The sequence below is a fragment of the Ascaphus truei genome, chromosome 15 (genome assembly GCF_040206685.1).
Source record: "Ascaphus truei isolate aAscTru1 chromosome 15, aAscTru1.hap1, whole genome shotgun sequence".
NCBI lineage: Eukaryota > Metazoa > Chordata > Amphibia > Anura > Ascaphidae > Ascaphus > Ascaphus truei.
Window position 1 is genome coordinate 5,498,714 of NC_134497.1, and position 13,274 is coordinate 5,511,987.

The 13,274-nt window shown below is 46.3% G+C and overlaps 1 protein-coding gene across 3 annotated transcripts in view; it reads left to right on the top strand.

The window, feature by feature from the left end:
• The window catches only part of PHACTR3 (phosphatase and actin regulator 3), an 83,875-nt gene that overhangs the window by 1,207 nt on the left and 69,394 nt on the right, over window positions 1–13,274 (top strand). The window contains exons 2-3 of one of the 3 annotated variants that reach the window (XM_075571349.1): window positions 11,219–11,380; window positions 12,733–12,810. In XM_075571349.1, the coding sequence (XP_075427464.1) occupies window positions 11,224–11,380; window positions 12,733–12,810 (235 nt within the window). In that variant the 5' untranslated portion in view covers window positions 11,219–11,223. Of the gene's footprint in view, window positions 1–10,955; window positions 11,381–12,732; window positions 12,815–13,274 lie in introns of those variants that run through there. The other 2 variants (XM_075571347.1, XM_075571350.1) reach the window with 2 other exon arrangements.

A 13,274-nucleotide genomic window follows, 5' to 3' on the forward strand; every position in this document is an offset into this window, starting at 1 on the left:
TATGATTTTGTAAGGAAACCCTAAGGTAGATTTCTTAACTCCAGTCCTCAAGACCCTCCCAATAGGTCCGGTTTTAAGAATATCCCTGCTTCAGCACAAGTGGCTTAATCAGTAGAATAGTCAAAGGGCCTGCTTCAGCACAGGTGGCTCAGTCTTTGACTGAGCCACTGATTGAGCCACCTGTACTGAAGCAGGGATATCCTGAAAACCTGACCTGTTTGAGGCTCTTGAGGACTGGCGTTGAGAACCCTGCCCTAAGGAACATTTTATATTGTACAGATTTATTTCGGGATCTACCCAATTCCGAATTGAATTCTTTGCCAGAACTATTCCCTGGGCCTGGTTATGATGTGACATGCAGTAAGAATCATATGTTTCATGCAAACAGTACATACTCTTCAAATTACTGGTGTCTTTCACTATCATCCGCACCTGAAATGTAAGGAAACCATTAGGAATATTGCATAACAATGTCGGGGCAATGACACACGGAAGTACTGATAAATGTAGGATTAATAAAATACATTTTTGTTTTAGTAACTGTCCAATATCCTGCACTCGTGGTACTGTCCCACGCTCACAGTCACTCCTACCAACCATCGTGGCCAAGCACTGCCATCTACAGCACTTATTCCCTCACCTGCTGTCTCTGTAACTCTCCCAACATACCACTTAGATTGTAAGCTCTTCGGGACAGGGATTTCCTTTCCTATTGTCTGACTTTGCTGTGCTTTTTGTATTATTATAATTCCCTGTACTATATTGCCTTTGTAAAGTGCTGAGTACAATGGTGGTGATATATATAAGAAATAAGGAGACAGCTGACACTCCAATGACAAAGCAAACATTGCTGTGCATTTCCCATAAGGATAAACAGTAAAAGGTAGTTAACTCCAGCAAGAGAAAACAAAAGACAGCACTCAGTGGTAAATGACAAAAGACCTGTAATCAGATAAACAGCAGCACAAACAAGACAGAGAGAGAGAGAGAGAGAGAGAGAGAGAGAGAGAGAGAGAGAGAGAGAGAGAGAGAGAGACACTTCTCCCGCTATTTATTATATTTAGATATTTATATTTACAACTGCGAAGAAATATTGATATCAAAACATTTGTTCTCCGGGGATTTCTTACAAGTGAGCAAAATTGTTTAAAACGGCTAATACCCTCATTAATTATCCATATCCCTGGGTCAGCTTCAGCAGCAAGTACGCGTGGCAGGGGATACGTGTGGCAGGGGATACGCGTGGCAGGGGATACGCGTGGCAGGGGATACGCGTGGCAGGGGATACGCGTGGCAGGGGATACGCGTGGCAGGGGATACGCGTGGCAGGGGATACGCGTGGCAGGGGATACGCGTGGCAGAGGATACGCGTGGCAGGGGATACGCGTGGCAGGGGATACGCGTGGCAGGTTATACGCGTGGCAGGGGATACGCGTGGCAGGGGATACGCGTGGCAGGGGATACGCGTGGCAGGGGATACGCGTGGCAGGGGATACGCGTGGCAGGGGATACGCGTGGCAGGGGATACGCGTGGCAGGGGATACGCGTGACAGGTGAAACGCGTGACAGGTGAAACGCGTGACAGGTGATACGCGTGGCAGGTTATACGCGTGGCAGGTGAAACGCGTGACAGGGGATACGCGTGGCAGGGGAAACGCGTGACAGGTGATACGCGTGGCAGGTGATACGCGTGACAGGTGAAACGCGTGACAGGTGATACGCGTGGCAGGTGATACGCGTGACAGGTGATACGCGTGACAGGTGATACGCGTGGCAGGTGATACGCGTGACAGGTGATACGCGTGACAGGTGATACGCGTGGCAGGTGATACGCGTGACAGGTGATACGCGTGACAGGTGATACGCGTGACAGGTGAAACGCGTGACAGGTGAAACGCGTGACAGGTGATACGTGTGACAGGTGAAACGTGTGGCAGGTGATACGTGTGACAGGTGAAACGTGTGGCAGGTGATACGTGTGGCAGGTGATACGTGTGGCAGGTGAAACGTGTGACAGGTGATACGTGTGACAGGTGATACGTGTGGCAGGTGAAACGTGTGACAGGTGATACGTGTGGCAGGTGATACGTGTGGCAGGTGATACGTGTGACAGGTGAAACGTGTGGCAGGTGAAACGTGTGACAGGTGAAACGTGTGACAGGTGATACGTGTGGCAGGTGAAACGTGTGACAGGTGATACGTGTGGCAGGATACGTGTGGCAGGTGATACGTGTGACAGGTGATACGTGTGACAGGTGATACGTGTGGCAGGTGAAACGTGTGACAGGTGATACGTGTGGCAGGTGATACGTGTGACAGGTGAAAGGTGTGTGACAGGTGATACGTGTGACAGGTGATACGTGTGACAGGTGATACGTGTGACAGGTGATACGTGTGGCAGGTGATACGTGTGACAGGTGAAACGTGTGACAGGTGATACGTGTGACAGGTGATACGTGTGACAGGTGATACGTGGCACGGTCATACACATGGCAGTTATTTAGTATGTGGCATGTATGTAGCATGAGATAGGTAGATATCATGTGGCAGTTAGCTACTGTATATGAGGCGGTTACATACACGTGGAAGTTAGTTAGCACGTGGCAGGAAGATACACCTGTCAGTTAGTTAGCACGTGGCAGGTAGGTACACGTTGCAGGTAGATACACCTGTCAGTTAGTTAGCACGTGGCAGGAAGATACACCTGTCAGTTAGTTAGCACGTGGCAGGTAGGTACACGTTGCAGGTAGATACACCTGTCAGTTAGTTAGCACGTGGCAGGTAGGTACACGTTGCAGGTAGATACACCTGTCAGTTAGTTAGCACGTGGCAGGTAGGTACACGTTGCAGGTAGATACACCTCTCAGTTAGTTAGCACGTGGCAGGTAGGTACACATTGCAGGTAGATACACCTGTCAGTTAGTTAGCACGTGGCAGGTAGGTACATGTGGCAGTTCCTGTATATTTAGGTTAGGGAAGCCTGTTTCCTGTTTGTCTGAGTTGTTTTCCTTGTGCTACTTGGAAGGAAAATGAAAGTAAAAAACGCCCAATGATAAAAGTGCAGCAAATCCCAAACTGCAATCAGATAACAAGGCTACTCTGACCCCACTGAGACCAGAGGAGATCGGCCATGTGACAGACAAGTAATGAGAGGGGAAACCCCAGTACTTGTATGTGTAGGTCAGCCTGTGTTACACTACGCTCCCCCTGCTAGAAAATACTTCTTCCCTGAACCAGGCAGTATGGTGTCCTGAGCTCTTAGGGGGATCACACGCTTAATAATCCCCCAAACTGTCCCTCTGTGTGTGCAGGCAGCATGCGAGGGGGGGGGGTTATAGCTGTCACTCACTGCGGGACCTTCCAAAGTCCCGTCCCACAATGCCTTGCTGCTGTGGATGCAAAGCATTGTGTGGAAGCTCCTGCAGTGTGGGGTCTTACTAAATGCAGTGTCCCCACACGGGCTCAGGAACCCGCTATACTGCCTGGGATACGCCAGTGCATGGTTTTTGGCAAACCCCATCATGGAAACACCTGGGGGTTGTTGGGAATAACTGGTGTATAGGGTCCCTGTTTGGGTCACTCAACTGGTAACCTTACTTTTTATCCAACTCCAATACACTGCTAAACTGGGCTGCAATGTGCATTACAATATTCTTCTTTCCAATAAAAGGTGTATATTTTATATCTACTGTATACATAGTGTGTGTATATATTTGTGTTTGTTTGTTTGTTTGTTTTGATACTGGAGCATTAACTTTGCATGCATCTATCCCAAGCATGCCTGAATTATTTGACTAAATGTAACTGTATTTGTCCCCTACCACTTCTGCTGAAAATACTGTTCCATGACTCTACTGCTCTTGTAGTTTAGCAGCCCTGCATACTGTACATGAACCTTTTGTCTCAAATTGAAATGCATTATCCCCAGTTGTGGCATGTGAATGCACATACCCTGACTCTGTGTTGTCCTGCGTGCTTCAGCGCTCTGATTTCTCTCCTGATTTTGCAGACAGCGACAGAGATAAATAACTATATTTAACTTCACGTGTCACCCTCATGCAAGTCATGGCCCCTTCCATTAATGGCAATAAATTGTTTGGTTGCTGTCAACGGTCATGTTTACAGCCTCTAAATTACCGAAATGCTCCATAAAAATATCGCTTACGGGAGCCCGAAACTTCTCTATTTCAGTGTTTTTCAGCCGGGGTTAGTAAGAGGTCGTGGGGTCCCCGGGCCTCCTTAATGCATTCCCGGACATTCTCAGGTCATTAGAAAATTGTACCAAATACAGAAGAATTTACAATGTATCTGATCTCAGACACAATATTAGAGTGGGTTGGGGTTCCTTACAATGCATCTGATCTCAGACGCGCTATTAGAGACGGTCGGGGTTCCTTACAATGCATCTAATCTCAGATGCGCTATTAGAGAGGGTCGGGGTTCCTTACAATGCGTCTGATCTCAGATGCGCTATTAGAGAGGGTTGGGGTTCCTTACAATGCATCTGATCTCAGACGCGCTATTAGAGAGGGTTGGGGTTCCTTACAATGCATCTGATCTCAGACGCGCTATTAGAGAGGGTTGGGGTTCCTTACAATGCATCTGATCTCAGACGCGCTATTAGAGAGGGTTGGGGTTCCTTACAATGCATCTGATCTCAGACGCGCTATTAGAGAGGGTTGGGGTACCTTACAATGCATCTGATCTCAGACGCGCTATTAGAGAGGGTTGGGGTTCCTTACAATGCATCTGATCTCAGACGCGCTATTAGAGATGGTTGGGGTACCTTACAATGCATCTGATCTCAGACGCGCTATTAGAGAGGGTTGGGGTTCCTTACAATGCATCTGATCTCAGACGCGCTATTAGAGAGGGTCGGGGTTCCTTACAATGCATCTGATCTCAGACGCGCTATTAGAGAGGGTCGGGGTTCTTACAATGCATCTGATCTCAGACGCGCTATTAGAGAGGGTCGGGGTTCCTTACAATGCATCTGATCTCAGACGCGCTATTAGAGAGGATGGGGGTTCCTTACAATGTATCTGATCTCAGACGCGCTATTAGAGAGGGTTGGGGTTCCTTACAATGCATCTAATCTCAGACGCGCTATTAGAGAGGGTTGGGGTTCCTTACAATGCATCTAATCTCAGACGCGCTATTAGAGAGGGTTGGGTTTCCGCAGAATTTCACAATATAATTGTAGGGTTCCTTAACCAAAAGAAGGTTGAAAACACTGCATAGGACACTGGAGTTGCAGGAAAAGTTAAAGCACTCCATGGAACTCCTTTCTTTGCCTTGTACTACATTGAACTCCGAAACCTTTCGCTGCCATCGGGCTTGCATCACACAGGAAACAGTTGCATCTATCGCTTTTTCAATTCTATGGCCAGAATCTTTAGCTGAACAGTAGGATTCCGTGGTCCATGCGCTGTTACTTTGTATGCAGGTTACTTTTATTGGGAAGCCGTGTATAACATAGAATAGGATGGATAGGTGAGAACCGCTGGGGTTCACTGTATCTGCCCAGTCCCCATCTGCCGAGGTGCCTCAGACCCTATGTTATCATTGGATTTCTTTCATATTGAGGGTTTAGTCTTGTGCCTGTCCCAGAGCATGATTTGAACTCTCTGACTGCAGCAGCGATTCCATGTTGCACTGATTCGGGCTGTTTTTATCAAACATTTATAGGGCCACCTCCCCAGAAAGGAATGGGGTTTAGCACTTGATCATGGTTTAGTACAGAGACTGTAGCACAGTTTGTTTTTTTGTTAGCACTGATCTGTGTCACCCCTACCTGCGGGACAAAAAAGGGGAAATCATACTGTATTTTCTGTTGTGTCATTTACCAGTCAATCCAAGTATTGGAGCAACCTCAGCAAACTCAATAACAGCTCAATATACTTAACCCTATAGCTTCTGGAGGGAGTAGCAATGCTCTGCTCATCAATAATGTACAACAACCTATAATGTACTGGTAGAACACTGTAGGCCCCCTCTGGCAGTGAAAGGGTTAGGCAGTTGATGCGCGGAAGGTAACTGTGCATGTTTGCCGTGTTCAGGGCCGGGGGGCTCCATCATGCATTCAGGAGCCGATATGTTATGCGCCCGTGGTACGGGGGGCCGCTGCCCACTCTGGCTATTCATTGCCCCCAGGGATTCCTGCGGACAGAGCTGCAGTTTGTTCCTCCTCGGTGCTCAGAGTCGCTGTGTTCATTTCCCCCTCTCAAAGGAACCTACTGTGTTCAGTGTACTGGCCAGGCAGAGAGGGAACATACTGCAATGCTATTGTTATACTGCCATGCTAGTGTTATGCTGCCATGCTATTGTTATGCTGCCATGCTATTGTTATGCTGCCATGCTAGTGTTATGCTGCCATGCTATTGTTATGCTGCCATGCTATTGTTATGCTGCCATGCTATTGTTATGCTGCCATGCTATTGTTATGCTGCCATGCTAGTGTTATGCTGCCATGCTATTGTTATGCTGCCATGCTATTGTTATGCTGCCATGCTATTGTTATGCTGCCATGCTATTGTTATGCTGCCATGCTATTGTTATGCTGCCATGCTATTGTTATGCTGCCATGCTATTGTTATGCTGCCATGCTAGTGTTATGCTGCCATGCTATTGTTATGCTGCCATGCTATTGTTATGCTGCCATGCTATTGTTATGCTGCCATGCTATTGTTATGCTGCCATGCTAGTGTTATACTGCCATGCTATTGTTATGCTGCCATGCTAGTGTTATACTGCCATGCTATTGTTATACTGCCATGCTATTCCATGCTATTGTTATGCTGCCATGCTATTGTTATGCTGCCATGCTAGTGTTATGCTGCCATGCTATTGTTATGCTGCCATGCTATTGTTATGCTGCCATGCTATTGTTATGCTGCCATGCTATTGTTATGCTGCCATGCTATTGTTATACTGCCATGCTATTCCATGCTATTGTTATGCTGCCATGCTATTGTTATGCTGCCATGCTAGTGTTATGCTGCCATGCTATTGTTATGCTGCCATGCTATTGTTATGCTGCCATGCTATTGTTATGCTGCCATGCTATTGTTATACTGCCATGCTATTGTTATGCTGCCATGCTATTGTTATGCTGCCATGCTATTGTTATGCTGCCATGCTAGTGTTATACTGCCATGCTATTGTTATGCTGCCATGCTAGTGTTATGCTGCCATGCTATTGTTATGCTGCCATGCTATTGTTATACTGCCATGCTATTGTTATGCTGCCATGCTATTGTTATGCTGCCATGCTATTGTTATGCTGCCATGCTATTGTTATGCTGCCATGCTATTGTTATGCTGCCATGCTATTGTTATGCTGCCATGCTATTGTTATGCTGCCATGCTATTGTTATGCTGCCATGCTAGTGTTATACTGCCATGCTATTGTTATGCTGCCATGCTAGTGTTATACTGCCATGCTATTGTTATGCTGCCATGCTATTGTTATGCTGCCATGCTATTGTTATGCTGCCATGCTATTGTTATGCTGCCATGCTAGTGTTATACTGCCATGCTATTGTTATGCTGCCATGCTAGTGTTATACTGCCATGCTATTGTTATACTGCCATGCTATTCCATGCTATTGTTATGCTGCCATGCTATTGTTATGCTGCCATGCTAGTGTTATGCTGCCATGCTATTGTTATGCTGCCATGCTATTGTTATGCTGCCATGCTATTGTTATGCTGCCATGCTATTGTTATGCTGCCATGCTATTGTTATACTGCCATGCTATTCCATGCTATTGTTATGCTGCCATGCTATTGTTATGCTGCCATGCTAGTGTTATGCTGCCATGCTATTGTTATGCTGCCATGCTATTGTTATGCTGCCATGCTATTGTTATGCTGCCATGCTATTGTTATGCTGCCATGCTAGTGTTATACTGCCATGCTATTGTTATGCTGCCATGCTAGTGTTATGCTGCCATGCTATTGTTATGCTGCCATGCTATTGTTATGCTGCCATGCTATTGTTATGCTGCCATGCTATTGTTATGCTGCCATGCTATTGTTATGCTGCCATGCTATTGTTATGCTGCCATGCTATTGTTAGACTGCCTTCCTATCGTTATATTGCAGGGGGTGGGGCAACTCCAGTCTTCAAGGGCCACCAATAGGTCAGGTTTTCAGTATATCCCTGCTTCAGCACAGGTGGTGCATCGTTGACTGAGCCACTAATTGAGCAACCTGTGCTGAAGCAGGGATATCCTGAACACCTGACCTGTTGGTGGCCCTTGAGGACTGGGGCTGGCCGCCCCTGTGTGAGAGAATTCTCCTGCATTGTAGGCGGGAGATACTATGGACCAGATGCACTAATCTCCATCAGGCTATTTAACCGTCCCACTAACCCATTAACCCATTAACACATTAACCCATGCACCGAAATTAACGGCAGGTTATGCGTAACGCGATCCGCCGAAGAGAATATCGTGAATCCAGTGTTACCTTTATAAATAATGTTAAATAAATCCACTGAGGGACGTTCAGGTTAATGCGGGGATTTAACCAGACGTTATTTAGGTCTAAAAGTGGCGTTACCCCTTCAGACCCAAAAATATGGGTTTTACTTGAGAGGAGGAGAGAGGTGGAGAGAGAAGAGGCGGGGAGTAAGGAAGAGAGGAGAGTGGATGGTTGGAGGAGAGAGGTGGAGGGGAGGAGAGAAGGAGAGGAGGATAGGAGGAGAGAAGGAGGAAAGAGGAGAGAGGAGAAGGAGGGTAGAGAGGGTAGAGAGGAGAGAAGAGAGGAGGAAAGAGGAGGAGAGGAGAGAGGAGGGGAGGGAGGAAGGAAGAGAAGGGAGGAAGCAAGAGAGGAGGGAAGGAGGAGAGAGGAGGGGAGGGGAGGAGAAGAGGGGGAGGAGAAGAGGAGGAGGAGAGGAGGAGAGTGGATGAGGGGGGAAGAGGAGAAATGAAGAGACAGAAGAGAGAGGAGGAGAAGGAGGAGAGGAGGGAAGGAGGAGAGGAGGGTAGGAGAGAGGAGGGGAGGAGAAGAAGAGGAGTAGGGGAGAGGAGGAGAGCGGATGGGGGAGAGGAGGAGAGGAGACAGAGGATGGGGGAGAGGAGGAGAGGAGACAGAGGAGAGGAGAGAGGAGGAGAGGAGAGAGGAGGAGAAGAACAGGAGGAGTAGGGGAGAGGAGGAGAGCGGATGGGGGAGAGAGGAGGAGGGGGGACAGAGGAGGAGAAGAACAGGAGGAGGAGGAGAGGGGAGGAGATTTTCTCTCATATTTCAGGGTCTGGAGGGGTGTAATGTCACTTTTAGGTAAGACCGGGTCCCGGAGCCATGTTATTTGAAGGCAGTGCTAATTTAACCCGATGTTAAGCCTGTGCTAACGAGTTAAACAGCAGACATTGTAACCATCATTAAACTCAGGTAAAATAACGTCTGCTTCCATTTCCCCGAGCTTTGTGCAGCTGGGCCTATGAAAGGACTGATGTAGGTAAGAGGGTGATGCAGACTTTTGAGAGGGTAACTGAAGCCTGTAAGAGAAAGATATGGGAATGAGGTGAGTTTAAAGGTACTGGGCCTATGTTTCTGCGGCACAAGTAGAGAAACGCAGTCCCAGTAACAGTGAGCGGTACCGCAGGATCAGAGACTAGTGGGAACGTTACACGTGTATTCCTGATCATCCATATGGAAGCCCTGACGGATGGAGCATTGTTCCATTGTCCTGTCCTCGCTCTCAGCTCCTTTAGAAAAGCGTGTCCTTATTGCACTAAGATTACATTCACTTATTAGCGTCTCCCTGAGGACGCCTGTGTGTTTCCGGGGCAGCAGTTACAGAAATTTATTTCCTGGCATTTTAATTGCATTTATTTTGTCAATTACAATCACCTTACTGGGAAATGTACCCCAAAAACTGACATTATAGAGAAGAGAGACAGTCTATTCCCTTTCTGCAATATCTAACCCTAAAATGCAGTCAATGGAAGCTTAATATAGTTCTGCTATAGGGCACACGTTTACATTTTGTATAAAATGTATCAATTTAATACTAAGCTTTAGCACACCTTCAGGCTGCAGTTCAAACAATATCCTACGTGTGTTTATTTATTTATTTATAAATCAGTTCTGTACTATGAGAAAATACTTGTAGCATTTAAAAAAAATGTAAGACATTTTTAATGTATTCTAATATAACAAGCATTTTTGTTTTTATAGCAACTATTTACATAGTCACATCCCCTTCCTCTTCTGAAACAGACTCTGGCACACCCTTTTCTGAGCCCCGCCCTTTCTCTAGCAGTGCACCAAGTGTATCTAATGACTGCCTAGTCACATGATCTTCCCCAGAGAACTTTGCATCTTTGGTCCTCTTCTGCAGCACTGTCGGCCATTTAGTGAACCCCCGAGCCGAATCTTTGCCAATCGATCGCAGGAGAACGGATCCATCGGCAACTTAGCTAATTACTTATCATTGTGTGGATTGTGTTGATGCGCTTATTGAATGGATTGGTTTTTTTTGTTGAAACAGCAGCTTGAACGGCAAGCTGCCGTTTTTCTATTTTTTCCCTTTAATATGTGATCAATACAATCCCCACAATGATAAGTAATTAGCTAAGTTGCCGATCGATCCGTTCTCCTGTGATCGATCGGCGAAGATTCAGCTCCTGGGTTCACTAAATGGCTGTCAGTGCAGCAGAAGAGGACTAAAGATGCAAAGTTCTGTGGGGAAGATCATGTGACCAGGCAGTCACTAGATACAATTGGTGCACTGCTAGAGAGAGGGCGGGGCTCAAAAAGGGGTGTGCCAAAACCTGTTTCAGAAGGGGATTGGATTTTGTTAATGGTTGCTATAGAAACAAAAAATGCTTGTTACATTATAATCCATTAAAATGTAATTCAGAGTTGTTTAAAAAAAATGCTACAAGTATTTTTGTCATAATACAGAACTGATTTATTTAATAAAAAAAACACACACATGTAGGATATTGCTTGGTCTGCAGCTTTAACTCCTACTCATTTGAATGGGAGTAAGAGCATGTTCTAGCTTAGCACGTGTATGTGGCTCTGGGCCTAAGATTGTCTGCTTTGGAACTTCTAACACCCACTGGGGACATGTGCTGAGCACAGATAAGGTGTGTTCCGGTTCTGTAGCTCCGCTCCCTTCTCTGAGCACGGTAGGGCGCCCAGTGAATGTCTCATTATTCTAACGCATGGCTGTGTTTCTGTTCCCGTCTGTGCGTGTGGCCCCCAGAGGAGATGGCGCAGTCCCCTGCATTGCGCTCAGAGTACCTGCTCTCAGGGATGCGTACCCCTCCTGCCAGGAGGAACAGCAAGCTGGCGACGCTGGGCAGGATATTCAAACCATGGAAGTGGAGGAAAAAGAAAAGCGAAAAACTGAAGCAGACCTCAGCAGGTATGAGCTGTGCACGGTGAGCACGGGGGCAGGTCACCTGGCTTCACAGACCTGTCCGCCCAAGACTTTACATGATGATGTTGACCAACCTGAGCAGACAGGTGTTCCCCTGTAGTTCTAGTAGCTGCATTGGTTCTGAAGAAGTGTACATTGGTCGCAGGCTTTTGATACATTTTAAAGGGCACCGTCCTACATATAGAGGGTCCACCGTGTATTTTCACATATCTTATTGGTGTAACTGGCTTCCTTGGGAGATTAACCCTCTGTGGTTTCCGCTGCCTTCAAGCATGTCAGATGCTTATATGTACGTTCCTGACACAACGGTGTCCTAATTACCCAAGCAAAGACTAAAATAAACCAGGAATAATTTACCTGCGGCTTTTAGAACTGACACACAGTCTTACCACTGAAAGTTTAAGTGCCCAGTTTGGCTGTATCTGTCCAAAACAAGTGATTCTAATAACAGTTACTGTATGGAACAGCCGTCTGAATTAATGTAAAGGGGGTGTGGTGGGGGGGAGGGGGCAATTGTTCGTGCACCAATATGTTGTACACCCCACTTTCAGCAAGGGGGTGACGTCACCCAGATAACCTCATTAATAAACCCCTTTCTTTACATGAGGTTTAATCAGTCAGCGGTGACAGCCTTTTTGAATGATAGATGATTATTGATTGCTAGCAGCTATCACCAGATGTGCCCAATATATTCTTATTTAACATGTTAAGTGCTGGCTGGAGTAACCGCTCTTGGGCAGCTGGTATGAAATGTGTTACCCCCACATTAAATAAGTTATGGGGGGTGGAAAAAAGTTCAGTGTACAATGTACAGCAAAGCGCCTTATCCCAGCTCCCCATTGCAACGCCGGTATAACCAGCCTCACACTGAGGAGACCCAAAAGGTGAAAATAGCTGTCTGTGAGTAGGTTACTGGCTCTGCCCTTTTTTAACCCAGGCTGTGCTGGAAAGCTGCTGTAATACAGCAGGCAGACGCTTATAGGGTTCCATGTTAAAATGGATAAGAAGCAAAGGGTGACACTGTGTCTACATTTGCATGTCATTACCCAGAATTCCTGGATGCAGTGAAAGCATTGTATGCTAAGAGATTGTGGGGGAAGGCAGCATTGCAGACCTGGCTGAGAAATGTGAATGATGCATGGGCTAAAGAAGGGTACATATTGACTAACTATTGTGCTATATATAGTATTCCACACATTGCTTGATGCATAGTTAGTAAAGCTATATATGTTCTGCTATATATGTGCTATATGTGCAGTAGCATGTTCTGATGGTCCGAAGGCTGCAGGGCTCTTACTGATCCGATATTACTGATCTGTGTCTTCATGTTCTTCCAGCTCTAGAGAAGAAAATGACCGCCAGGCAAAGCCGTGATGAGCTTATCAAGAAGGGTTTGCTGGAGATCATGGAACAAGGCAAGTTCTGACCTTTCCATCTCCGCCGCCCGATGAGGTTGTTTGAACCCAATAGGGATTCAGTGACAATATAACTCATGCACATTCACCCTTTGCTGATAGATTTGTGCCATATTCCAAGTTACTTTCCCATCAGTTATTCTGTAGGGCTATCTGAGCAAGAACAACTTCAGTGCTCGAGAGATATCATCAAACCACATGTTTATTAGATACCGTTTTTATTGCTTCAACTTCTTCATTACAAGAACGACCTTCAGCGCCCATCTTCGATGCATTGCAAGCCACTTGGACAGCAGAGGGTTTAGGTAACGGAGCGCTTTTCTGCAGCTAAGCCTTTTCTTAGGGAGTATCCATTTATCAATCATTTTCGATGACAACTTAACTCTATACAAAGTGAGTTCCAATGTATTGTCTTAAGCCCTACGGTATTGTATTTCCATGTAACCCATTTTGTAAATAGGGGG